The sequence below is a fragment of the Sinocyclocheilus rhinocerous genome, unplaced genomic scaffold (assembly GCF_001515625.1).
Source record: "Sinocyclocheilus rhinocerous isolate Xijiao unplaced genomic scaffold, SAMN03320098_v1.1 scaffold382, whole genome shotgun sequence".
Taxonomy (NCBI): Eukaryota; Metazoa; Chordata; class Actinopteri; order Cypriniformes; family Cyprinidae; genus Sinocyclocheilus; species Sinocyclocheilus rhinocerous.
In genome coordinates this window covers 345,425-359,739 of record NW_015642829.1, presented here as the reverse complement: position 1 = coordinate 359,739, position 14,315 = coordinate 345,425, and the positions used below count along the sequence as shown (strand labels likewise).

The following is a 14,315-nucleotide window of genomic DNA, read 5'->3' as shown; positions in this document are numbered from 1 at the left end:
CTAAATGAGTAGTGGTCTAAACTTTTCTTCTTGCATCGATCTTACAAGAAGGACCACTTGTGACTTGTTCTGGTATTTTTATTTCTTCCTTTCTATCTTGATTCTCTTCTTACCCATCATGAGGGAATGGCAGTTTAAAAGCATGAGATTATCAGTGTGAAAAAAATATGCTATGTTAATTGACAGTCTCAATAGACAGAGCTTACAAAAGTAGATACACCTGGACCCGCAATGAAACACAGAGCTCAGCATTCTCCTCTCTTTAATGTATTTATTGAGTTAAAAGGAAGAATAACAGGGATATAGGTTGAGTTTAACACATGATCAGCAAAGAAAGCCACACACACAAAATAGTGTCCACAATTGATTGGTTCTGTTAGAGGCAATGACAACAGGGGAAAATAATGTGGTAGCAGTTAGGATAACAAAATATGCTTAACAACTTTATCAAAATAAGAGGGGACAATGCTTCCCATATCTTTACATTAAAAAAATTAATTAATTAATTAATTTGAAAAACATTAATTAAAGAAGACTAACACACACTATTACAATTTCAGCAAAATCTCAAAATGAATATCCATTCACACTGTACATTATACTTTAATTCTAAAAGTAGCATTTAAAACAATTTTTTTTTTTATTTGTTTAGACAAAAAAGTCCATCTCTGCTTGATGTCCAAAGTAAATTGCAGCTCCTAAAGCAAAACCAATTGATTCATTGCCTTGGTAACCACACATTTCCTGGCTTAGCCTGGCACCATGCACATCTCATTCACACTTCCTCCTCCTAACTAACTCTTATTCACCTTACCATTGACAACCTTCCAATTTCCACCAGACCTTCTCTCGCACATTTGACACCTGCTAATCTCACCGTATCACTGCTCCAACGCTTTCTGTGCTGTTTTGATCCGTTATAACAGCAAAGCCTCCTGTGGCTCACTAACAAGCACCCTCCTGCTCTTAAAGATCACGAGTGCTCCAATTTATTTCTGCCATTGCACATCTTTCATCACTGATATCTCAAGCAACGATCCTACCAGTGGCCCTTCTCTCCGCATCGACCACTTTCCACTTTTTGTCGTCTTCTTCCTCGGTCCAGCCTAGTTCACTAACAAGTGCCTTACCCTTGCCAGACTCTCGCACCCTCGGGTAACCACTTCCCTCATTCCCTGTGGCCGTGTGACCCTTCCCTTCTTCTCTACGCTGGCAGCACAAAGCGCTAACAGGTGCCCTACCCGGCTAATTAACAGTGCGCGTCCTCGAGTGGCTTTGGGACAGCTCATTTGCACACGGTGGGAACCCTTTCTAATTGCATTTTCAGCAGGCTGATTAAAACCAAGCCATAAATCACTTACTGCAGCTGACTTTGAATTGAGCCATCAGGCTTGGCAATGTGAAAACAACGCTAGTTTTCCACCCAGTATGGCGTCTGTCACAGCCACACAGACACAAATCCAGCACTCAGGCTCTGTTGTAGAGTTTTGTAGAGCTGGGTCTTTGAGATTCTACTACATTATAGAAAGCAAATATCATCTTGTTGCTCACTTTGTAGATTTAATTAAAGAGGGATCTACTGGCATTGATTCAGCTGAGGCATTTGCACTCGAGGAGATAAAGAGAAGGGAAAAGCGAGAGAGAATGGACAGGAAGGAAAAAAACTGCCATCAGATACCTCTTACTCTTTACACAGCCTGCGTAATGAACCAGGTCTGTCCAGATCCATTGTTAATGAGGAGAAATCCCTGGTGCCAAACTTCCAGTCTGTACAGACACACACAAGCACACTGCACAAGCATATAATGGCCGTCCACACTTATTAATTTAAAACCATGGGTGTCACATCCTATGAGAAGTAATTTACTGGCATGTCATTAAAATATCAGACAGATCAGCTCTGCATTTGCTCAAATCTTCGAACGTGACTTTTTTAACTTTACCATGGCAATAAACATAAACTGCTAAAACTGGAACATAAACAATTAATCAATAAAATTAAAGGGGTCATATGATGTTGCTAAAAAGAACATTATTTTGTGTATTTGATGTAATTAAATGTGTTTATGCGGTTTAAGGTTAAAAAAACCCATTATTTTCCACATACTGTACATTATTGTTTCTCCTCTGTGCCCCGCCTTTCTGAAACGCTTCGATTTTTACAAAGCTCTTCGGTATGACGGAAATGTTACGCCCCTCACCATACTGTGATGCCCTGTGTCCCGGAGCGATGAGACAAAAACATTAAAACCCATTATAAACGAGGCAATTGTTGCATCCAGTGGTAAGGTACAAAGTAGTTTCACTTTCACAATGAAACACACAGCGACTTCACGACATGGCGGCGGCGGCAACAACAATACTACAGCGAGAATAAAAGTTACGCCTTCTTTCTTTGCGTGAACATTTGGGCGGCGTTATGCAAATCTTCCCACATCGTGACGTAGACATGTGGGGGCATGTTAGAACGAGCCGTTTTAGGTAGGCGTGGTTGACTCTTAACGTTTATAAAGAATATCTCTTTGGATTTGAGACTTTAGTCTTTGCAACTTTACAGATCTTCTTTATGCACCAAGAGCTTGTAACACTCCAAAGAGAAAGAAAAAATTTTAATCGCATCATATGACCCCTTTAAGATTAATGCAAAAACGCACCCAATCATATAAATTATCATTTAAATGCACAAAGTGGCTATTTTTACAAGTTCTCTTTCATAAGCTGTGGCCACAATTGAAGCTGGGTAAAAATGTTTGTCCAAATAATCATCATTAGAATGATCAGGGGTGCATTTCCCAAAAGGATCATTAGCAACTTCCGTCGTTACCAACATAGTTCAACGATTCGGTGTTTCCGGAAACCATAGTTCAAACGAACATTTGCAAACAGCGTCGCAAACTTACGTGGTAGGAACTACAGCTCTCGACCTGTGGTTAGAAGCATAGTTTCTTGTTAGTAAGACATATGGACTTAAATAAATTATGCTTATGCACAATAAGCAAGCTAACATGCAGTAAAATCTATATCTTCCATTCCATTTAAATATATATACATTTTAATCAATACATTTTAGCGTGTCCTCAATAAGTGCGTTTTTGAAGAGTGCGCAAATAAAGCAAAATGACAGGGAACAAAACATAGTAAATTAGTCATCAGGTGCCATGTGCAATACAGCAGCATCTCAGAGATCTCGAATCAATTAATTAGCAGAAGTTATTACTCCACCACATGCGTGTGACGTCATTGACAACGGCCCTAAATTGTTAAACTAATGTGGCTCAAACGACGGAGATCCGACCGTGTTCAGGAAACAGTTGTGACTGGCTAGTTAGTTTCCACAACAATGCATCGTACTGTGGTGGTTAATCAGTGAGTTACGTCATTGTACGGGAAACACACCCCAGGATAGCGATTCTTAAAATCCAAAAAACACGTAACATCAAACGATGCAACCACAGTAGCCTGATTCTCAAAACAAATTATTCTTATTAGACAATTCAAACAAGAGTTATCATTTTGAATCAGTCAGAAACACTGCCCTTGCCTTGTATAAATTATAGCATTGGTAAAGATATCATTTCTTTCATATTTAAGAAAAATGGAAATATAAAAATGAAATATACCCAAATCAAATTAGAAACAAATCAAGAGCTTGGGACTCACAAACAAAGTGAATCAGAAAATGTCAATAAGTATCATTAACCAGCCCTACAGGCTCAATCATTCTTTTCAGTTAAATAAAGTCAGCGGTTGAAACTCTGCTATTGGTTGTTGAATGCTTTTCGATTTCAACTTGAAGGCTCCAGATTCCAAAATTTGCCCAGTTATATACATATGCATACATTTTAATAAACCAAAATCATAAACCAAAACCAGTTAATATCAAAAGCAGGACCATATTTTATAGCACTTTGTAGTGTAGGCTTGCTGTGATAGTCGGTGTTGAAGCAACACCGTCAACACCGACTATCACAGCAAGCCTACACTGTAGGCAAAGATTTATAATCAATATAATGATTCCATATCTCAAGTTTAGCATTTCCACACATCACACTGCAAATAATATTGTGAAAACGATTACCAAAAGCTGTTAAAGTAGCATCATAATACAACACTGAGAAGCCAGTGAGAATCAAAGCCACTGCCAAAAAAACACCCATCAGATAAACATCGTCAAGCTCTCCGTAACACATTCAGAAACACATTTAACATTACGAAAAGCAACCCTATTCCCACAGACACACTGATTTGTGGCTACATTAATCTTTAAAGCAACAACTGTCACATGATGTGACTTATCTGTGCTTTAAATAATGATCCTCCGTGTGCAGCACTGCACAGACAGTGGCTAGCCATGAAAGCTTTCATCACTGTGATGAAATGTTCTTCAGTTGTACTGTGGCAGCAGGGCCAAACAGAGCTTTAATCATTCATTTACTTTTCTCTGAAAATACATATCATATTTACTCCTTAAAAGCAGCTATCGATGTTGGTCTCGCATGTCGCTGCCGCAGTTCTTGAATTCAGGGCCACGCAAATATGTTTAGTGTTCACTTTCCAATGTCAAACTGCATTAGCACTGAAGGCGCACACAGACCTGACTCTGGTTATAATTACATGGAGAGTTTGAGGGATAAAATAGAAGCTAAACATATTCTATTTCACAGTGACTTCAGGGAAGTATATATTTTTATATGAAGTAACCTATAGAGTGTGACTGAATCGGAGTCAAGCTTTTCCAACAATACGCATCATTCACAGCAACCCTGGCTGTATTATGCTTAGCAGTAATGGTCGGTTGCAGGTTGATATGGGAGCGGTTAAAAATCCTCCCAGCGGTCCTCATTATTGCCATTGTTTGGAGCCATAATCCATAGCAGCCCAGAACAGTGTCCCAAGCTAGCTTGAGCTCATTGTACAAGTTTCCAGGAGACATATTTTCATAACTCACACATTCTTTTTATTCAATTCTGCTGGTCTTTCTCCCTCTATCACTCACTCGCTGTTCCAGGAGATAGACTGGCACCTGTTAAAAAGGTTAAGCTGTGCTTTTGAGTTTCAGGGGGATAATGCAAGCTGATTGCTGAACACACTTACCACAATGCCATTCTATTGCAGAAAATGAATCCTAACACTACAGGTTCAAAGCAAACATTGGAGGCCAGGTTTATTTAATACATATTTTTTATAATGTGCTTAAATGTCTGCACAAAACACTACAGAAGAAAAATACAGCACACTGATTCACCATTTCTTTTGAGCTTTTTACCATTTTCAACATCTTTTGCCTTCACTAGTTAATTTTAAATGGTCCTGTGGTTTGACAAAGTACTTTTTAAAAGTACAAAATGTTCCATGTAGTTTCTCAAATAGCATGAACTCATAAAAGCTTTGAATTAGCATTAAAAGAATGAAAATACTTCACGTCACACCTCGGGTTATCTAAACTTCCCAGATGTATTTCAATATCTAACCATTTGTATCATAATTTTTTTGACTTTCATTTACCACAGAAACAGGTCCACCGAAGTACATTATCTCCCAAAGAGAATGACATATCTTTTCTTCTATATTGCCATGTACATCCGAGTAAAACAGATTATTGAAAAAGAGAGGAAAAAAAAAACTATGTAGGGCGGGGACTTGGTTGATAATTGGATAGAGGTAGAACTGAATGCAAGCTTGCAGTCGATTGTAACAAAGGGGCGGGGTTTAAGTGGACAAAATAACTGGAGACGTCAGGTAAAATCTGATGTTTCACTGGAAAGTTGAATCATGACTCTTTTTTTTTTTTAAAGACAAACATAAATTGTTCACAACAAAATCAGTAAGATGCATTTAGAAAACAGGGTGAATTTCCTTTTCATGTCAACTTTAAAGAGCATTGAAAACAGATCACATCGACACATTTCAAAACAAACATTTTCTCCTCAAACTTGTCTTTAGTCATAAACCTGCTAATGACTGCTGGTTGTTTGAATTGGTATAATTGTCACATAGTGTAACACTCTCGTAATAGTTAAGGATATGGATATATGAGACCTAAGACTTACAGCCTTGCACGGCCTATGCTCATTTTTTATTCTCTAACTTTTTATGGTCTCAATTCATCACTGTCCTCTAATCTAAATGTGGTGTACACTTGTGAAGAGGGTGTTTGCTGCCAGCACTGCGCGGCTGGAAAAAAAAAAAAAAACAGTAGATGGCTCTCCAGAGTCTCTTTACTATCGTATCTGACCACTAGAACCAATTATCTCCAAAATGTCCAAGTCTGAGAACCAAGCCATTTCTTAAACGCATTGGCGGTCTTAGATTCAGACTCACTCAATGTTACAGATGTAGAAACCATTGATCAAAGCACAATAGTGGTCTTTTTTCCCACACGTCTATAAAGCTAGATCATCAAACGATCACTGGCTTACCAGATCAATATGGCTGCAATCTTGTACCTGCAAAAAAACGGACTGAAATACCATATTTCATAAGTTCACTACATCTGAATATTTAAACAGAAGCAAACTGTTTAAAAAGAGGTGCAAGTTTGAGTTTATTTCAACAACTAGTGGCTTGACTTGTCATTTTGTGTAAAATAACATTCATACAGTAAACAATAAAATTGATCTAAATAATTAAGAGAGCAAAATATCAACCATGTTGTATGTTTAAACCATCATAGTCATGCTAGAAAGTTGCATAAGATGAAAGTACAACTAGTTTTACTAGGTTGGAGTACGGGTAGTTATCTATAAAACAATCGAGAGAGAACACCCATTAAAATTAGCATCATTTCACTAACAGTGAAATTGCACTCTATAATATGGAGCGGGAGCGGCATGCTGACTCTAAATACTTTTAAAATTGATTTTCATATAGAACTCCCGCGGGGGGCAATTCCATTTCCATACAAGATTGTGTGGCACTCTATTCACTCAATTAATCGCATAATATGATCAATTTCCGCACCAAGAGAAGTCACACACCATCGTGTTCTTATAAGAACAGCTTAGTGTTTTAGCCTTTTTATAGCAAACTCCAAGCTCTGTTACATAGTGTAAAAGCAGAAAACATGGCGGGAAAAATGTAAAGAGAAATGGCAGCATTTTTGCTGCATCTCATACCCTGAACCACAGGAGGGCTAAGATTAACACTGTAATTTTACAGGTCTGCCCAGAGCTGGTGATATACAATACTGCAGAACCCGGTCATTGTCTTTGAGAGTGAATGCAAAGAAAAGAGGATTCCTATAATTAGAAAAACCAGCAGGAATCCCCAATAGTCATTCTGTTATTGACAGTTTACAAATATCACAAGATCTATTAATGTATATATCTATTAATTTATATTCAGGCTTTCCTTGTCCAGATGTCAGAATGCACTAAATGTTTCACTGTATTCTAAATGGACAAGAATAATTATACAAAAATTTTAAATAAAATAAAAGGTAGGAGTTGGTAGGTTTTCTAAGGCAGGTTAAAGTTAAGGTTAAACTGTCAAAGTTAACTGTGAAACTGCTTTAGTACAATATATATAATAATACAAATTAATTTAAAATGTTTCTATTTAATTTTATACATCTAACATTACTCTAAAGGAAAAAGATGCACCTAATACACATTTAAATTATAGTTTCCAGATTAGAAAAAAAAAATTAAGTAAATATGATTTAAATACATGAAAATACAGCACTAGAATTTGTTTTTTATTTTTTTTATTTTACTTATTTTTATACATTACAATATATACTACCTGTCAAAAGATTGTGGTCTTTAAGAATTTTAATGATTTGAATTTTATTGTGTTGAAATAAATCTCTCTTATGCGTATAAAGGATGGATAAATTAGATCAAAAGTACAGTAAAAACAAGCATAATGTAGCAGTGAACACTGTCATTAGAAAAGTTACATGAGAAAAGTTAACATGAACTTGTTGACAACTCAAATGCACCATGATTCATATGGTTAAGTCACTGAAAGGCTCCTTTTTTTTTTTTACTTTCATTGACTTTGATTGTGTTTGTATTTATCTAATGATGTTTTCTATCCCCTAATATTATCCTTCACAGAAAGCTACCTGCATTTTTAAGGACAAGAATAATTATACAAAAATTTTAAATAAAATAAAAGGTAGGAGTTGGTAGGTTTTCTAAGGCAGGTTAAAGTTAAGGTTAAACTGTCAAAGTTAACTGTGAAACTGCTTTAGTACAATATATATAATAATACAAATTAATTTAAAATGTTTCTATTTAATTTTATACATCTAACATTACTCTAAAGGAAAAAGATGCACCTAATACACATTTAAATTATAGTTTCCAGATTAGAAAAAAAAAATTAAGTAAATATGATTTAAATACATGAAAATACAGCACTAGAATTTGTTTTTTATTTTTTTTATTTTACTTATTTTTATACATTACAATATATACTACCTGTCAAAAGATTGTGGTCTTTAAGAATTTTAATGATTTGAATTTTATTGTGTTGAAATAAATCTCTCTTATGCGTATAAAGGATGGATAAATTAGATCAAAAGTACAGTAAAAACAAGCATAATGTAGCAGTGAACACTGTCATTAGAAAAGTTACATGAGAAAAGTTAACATGAACTTGTTGACAACTCAAATGCACCATGATTCATATGGTTAAGTCACTGAAAGGCTCCTTTTTTTTTTACTTTCATTGACTTTGATTGTGTTTGTATTTATCTAATGATGTTTTCTATCCCCTAATATTACCCTTCACAGAAAGCTACCTGCATTTTTAAGCTTTCATTAAGATATTAATTAGTATGTATTCTGTTTTCCTCATGGAGGTCATGGTGAATTCAGGTTTTACTATACATTTGCGATAGGGCTGCACGATTAATCGAACTCGATTAATCGCGATTGTCATGCACATTTTGTCAGTAAAGCCGGTTCTGTGATTAGTAGTAAATCTCCATCACCTGCTTTCAGATGGAGCAGCATTTACTACACAGAGCCGTAGTTCTCTGACAAGCTATGCAAAATCGCGTTCATAATCGCAGACGATATAATCATAGGATTATGAAATCGACGAAATCATTTGCGATAATGACAGCTGTTTGAGTATCTTCTAGTGATGGAAATTTTGATTCTTTCAAGAGATTTGTTCATTTTCAGTTCGTTCACCAAAATGATTCGTTCAGATTCGTTCACTGATTTGTTCAGTGACCATTTCTTCATATTACATAAATACGCCAGCAGGTGGCGAAAAAGAGTGTCTTATGTGTTGTGTCTTAAGTCAACGAACGTATTCACTTGTTACAAAAACTGATTTGGCTTTATTAAAATGTGTGCATAATCTACTCATTAAATAAATAAAGTCTAAATAAGTTGTTCATATGACCAAAGCACAAGGTTTTCTTGCATAATTAACATTTTTATTGTTTGGTCAGACAATCACACATTCATAAATCGGGGATTAAAGGTGGAGTTATGTTCTGTATGCTAAATATGAATATATAAACAAGCGTATGTGCACAGTACCTATAACTGCGCTTTGCATCTGCTGATTGCTGTTCGAGATTGACATGCTAAATGGCCGACTGACCAGGAGATACGCATGACAATCGCAGCTTCTGCCTAATCGCGATTTATTGCCTTTGCGATTTCATTTCGATTAATTGTGCAGCCCTAATGTGCGAGTTCATTTCGTCCCCACAATGTAGGCAAAACCTGATCTACACACACACTTTCATTACACTCATTTACAACAACATCCCACAGAAATACCCTCAGAGAGGATGTTATGGCATTCTAATCAAACCACTACACATTCACACACACATACGGCGTACAATTCCAGGGCATAAATCTATTAATGCTCCACTGTTACCATTCATTGGGATTTGGAGGAATACATTCATTATAGCACTTAACACCTCGGAGGACTATGTCCACTGAGACCAGCACTGCACACAATTTATCACCGGGAGCTTCAAAGAAGCTAGAAACAAACACACACACACACACACACACACACACAAACACTGCTTTAAGCCAACCTACAATAACAAAGATCTGAGAGCCAAGAGCTAAAGTACTAATGGATATCAGCACAGCAAATTGCTCTCCTTCTCTGAAGACAATCCAACAATCCTGCAAACAAAAAAAGCAAGACAAAAGACAGTACAGCCTTTTTTGAGACTATCGGAAGTTGGGGGCCAGCTATAAAAAAGGCCCCATAGATTTTAGCAACAGCCCTGGAGGTGCACCATCCAAGCGGCAGGTGTTGCGCAGTGATGTAATTCATGAGAGAACACCAAGCTAAATTACAGTTTAACTGATATCACACGCTCACTCTAACAAGCCTATATCATCAAGGGATTTCACTGATGATAAACTGATGAACAAGCCAAGGTTCACTGCAACTGTCAGTCATAAAAAAAAAACTGCCTAAGACAACAAGAGAGGCACTAATTAACAAAAGCTTCTCAGTGGGATGTGGTTATTCTAGAAGAGTGACATCATAGTGTGACTGCTTGTGAGGTGGCTCATGTTAAAAGCTTCTTAGTGTAGATTCTTAATGTATTCTTAATAAAATTCTTAATAAATAAAGTATACATATCTGACACAACCTTGCTCGGGGCAAAAAATGTTAATTGATTCAAAACTAGCAGTGAAGATTTTAATTAGTGTCAGTAATGTGAATCTTTTGACTGAAAAAAGATTCATTCGGTGGCCCATTCTGCAGGTTGGTGGAGGCAAGTTAAGAGTCTTTTTATGTCATGAATGAGCCATTGGATCATTCAATTGGGGGCCAGCTATAAAAAAGGCCCCATAGATTTTAGCAACAGCCCTGGAGGTGCACCATCCAAGCGGCAGGTGTTGCGCAGTGATGTAATTCATGAGAGAACACCAAGCTAAATTACAGTTTAACTGATATCACACGCTCACTCTAACAAGCCTATATCATCAAGGGATTTCACTGATGATAAACTGATGAACAAGCCAAGGTTCACTGCAACTGTCAGTCATAAAAAAAAAACTGCCTAAGACAACAAGAGAGGCACTAATTAACAAAAGCCTCTCAGTGGGATGTGGTTATTCTAGAAGAGTGACATCATAGTGTGACTGCTTGTGAGGTGGCTCATGTTAAAAGCTTCTTAGTGTAGATTCTTAATGTATTCTTAATAAAATTCTTAATAAATAAAGTATACATATCTGACACAACCTTGCTCGGGGCAAAAAATGTTAATTGATTCAAAACTAGCAGTGAAGATTTTAATTAGTGTCAGTAATGTGAATCTTTTGACTTAAAAAGGATTCATTCGGTGGCCCATTCTGCAGGTTGGAGGCAAGTTAAGAGTCTTTTTATGTCATGAATGAGTCATTGGATCATTCAAGGGTTGTTCACACTGACAGTGATTGGTAGTGAACAGCAACCAGAGGTTATTAATTTTCAAAGAGAGTTACAAGAGTGGCATGAGTCAATTTTTGCAAAAGAGCAGCAACAGATCTGATGACTAACGGTGGGAGCCATAATTCATTTTTACAGCATTCTTAATTCTGCTAAACTGCCTCTTGTTGAGTCTGTCAGCAACTATTCAAATGAGATGATTCATTCATTCATTGCATTCAAGAACATCATATCCCAGTTCATTCATGAACAAGATGTTCCTTTAACAAGTCCAACCACTAGTTGCTAGACTTGCTAGTTCAAAGGATGCACTAAAGCGCTATTTGCTTGTTCTGTAGACAGTTTAAGGTAGGTAAGCAGTCAAGCTCTTCAAATGGGATTTGAGAAAGATTCGTTAACGAAACCACCACTTTTAACAAAACACAAATGCTGCCCACAAGTGCACCTGAAAAGTAGCCTATCACGGAATTCAGTTTTGTAGCATTTTGGTTATATATTTAACATACATGTTTATATGATTTTCATTTTAATCACTTCAACAAATTGCATTTGTTGCATTGCAGTTGTTCAAGTTCTTTAATACGTGGCGCTTTGGTATTATCAAAATTCAGCATAATTATTTTTTTTTTAAATAATAATAATAACTTTGTAAAATCATCATTCACAACAGACTTGTTTGGCGCCATGTTTCACATCGTCACGCCTTTCCAATGTCACAACTCCGTAACTCCGGTTTCATCTACAATCGGAATTGTTTTGAATCCGAATTTCCCTATGTGTAAACACGTTCACTTGAAAGTCGCAAAAGTGTTCATTTTAGATTATGTTGGACCTGCATTTCAACACCCTTAAGCCAATTACTGGACTAACTAACTAACTAACTAAACAAAATCAATCGATTACACCTCAGTCATAGCTACTAAATAAATATGGGATCTTCTCCAAACAATGCAAGACGCTTTATGACCATTTCAGTTCTTACTGTGAAAACTCTAGTGGCTAATTCCAAGTTCCATTTGAAAATGTACCGTATTGTCCCGAATATAAGACGATGTTTTTTTCTTGGAAATACATCTGAAAAAACACGGTCGTCTTATATTCGGGCCAATACGGTACTTATAAAATGTCATTTTGTAGAGGCAACGTGGAATTTACAGTAGTTTAATTGTTTTTCAGTTGACTAGCATGTCAACTAGCCTTGCTTTGACTCAACCTGCATTGTGTAAACAAAAGGGAGGTCTCTGAAGTTGGATGAAGACTAACCGTCATTTAGATCCAAGGAAAACTCTGCCATCTAACGATTTCCCCACTAGATTCATTCCATTTCTGACTTGGCACACATCGATGGTGCTTGTTGATGGTAGTCGCGCTTTCTAAATGGGTTAATATGTAGAGCTCTACCCCCACCTGCCGTCGCGTGAGAAGTAACAGCCTCTACGATATATCCGCACTTCACAAGACTTTGGGAGCTGATGTTCAAGTTCAAAGCCGCACTTGAGACACTGGAGCCGTGTTTTAAACGACATACATCCACTGATGCGTGTTTATGATTGACATCTGCACAAATTCCCCATAATGCCACCTTAATTTTGGTTATTTCAAGAAAATACTCTGCTTCATGTACTATAAATGAATCACTTTTAATGAAATAATTGATATTAAAAACAACAAAAATAAATAAATAAAAATCTCGTGTGTATGTGTATCCTTCATGTACTTCTATCATTCATGTATCTACATTATAGAAATACATACAAAACCAGTCATTTTTACTTTTTTCTCACGTAAATTAGGATACAAACGTAGCCTATATGTAAATGCAAAAAGTTGCTTTTTATCTGAGATTACGATCAAATGCAATCGATCTTAATCTAGTAAACGCTAGATCTCCTCCAGACCACCTCGAGAACCGCTTGCAAGAATTCGCATGAGTCTATGATAACAAGTGAAAACAGAGAGGCTTTGCACTGTTAATAAAAGGTAAGCTTAATCTATCAAAAGGAATGTTTTCTCCAAAGGGACGTGCCCAAACTGCAAAGCAGCACACAACAAATCCGCCCCATTATGATTGACATCTGCACAAATTCCCCATAATGCCACCTTAATTTTGGTTATTTCAAGAAAATACTCTGCTTCATGTACTATAAATGAATCACTTTTAATGAAATAATTGATATTAAAAACAACAAAAATAAATAAATAAAAATCTCGTGTGTATGTGTATCCTTCATGTACTTCTATCATTCATGTATCTACATTATAGAAATACATACAAAACCAGTCATTTTTACTTTTTTCTCACGTAAATTAGGATACAAACGTAGCCTATATGTAAATGCAAAAAGTTGCTTTTTATCTGAGATTACGATCAAATGCAATCGATCTTAATCTAGTAAACGCTAGATCTCCTCCAGACCACCTCGAGAACCGCTTGCAAGAATTCGCATGAGTCTATGATAACAAGTGAAAACAGAGAGGCTTTGCACTGTTAATAAAAGGTAAGCTTAATCTATCAAAAGGAATGTTTTCTCCAAAGGGACGTGCCCAAACTGCAAAGCAGCACACAACAAATCCGCCCCACTCCTCGTACGTCCCCCTCATTCAGATAGACCCCTTCAGTGCAATCCTGGCTCAGAGCAAGTCTATTTTCTCACACTTCTCATTTTCATGCTCACAATAACGCGCCCATACCTTGACTGCCACCGACGAGCAATCCGAGGAAACAGAGGACGGTCCGAATCATTTTCAGCAGGTCCTGATGGACAGCGGCCAGTGCTCGAAGTGAGTTGAACGGACGCTGGACGCTGGTTCTCCCTCTCCGCGCGTATCAGTCGCTGGTGCGCACGAGCTCGCTCACTACTCACTCGCTCACTGTCTGCCACAGACGGGATCTGTTGAGGAGCTGTAAGCAGCTGCTTCAATGCAGTACTCCTTCAAAT

At 36.9% G+C, this 14,315-nt stretch overlaps 1 protein-coding gene across 1 annotated transcript in view; it reads right to left on the bottom strand.

Moving 5' to 3' along the window:
* The window catches only part of LOC107756756 (neural cell adhesion molecule 2-like), a 201,674-nt gene extending 187,484 nt beyond the window's left edge, over positions 1 to 14,190 (bottom strand). The window contains exon 1 of the mRNA XM_016573972.1: positions 14,068 to 14,190. Coding sequence (XP_016429458.1) covers positions 14,068 to 14,119 — 52 coding nt within the window. The 5' untranslated portion in view covers positions 14,120 to 14,190. The remainder of the gene's footprint in view (positions 1 to 14,067) is intronic.
* Positions 14,191 to 14,315: the final 125 nt, after the last annotated feature.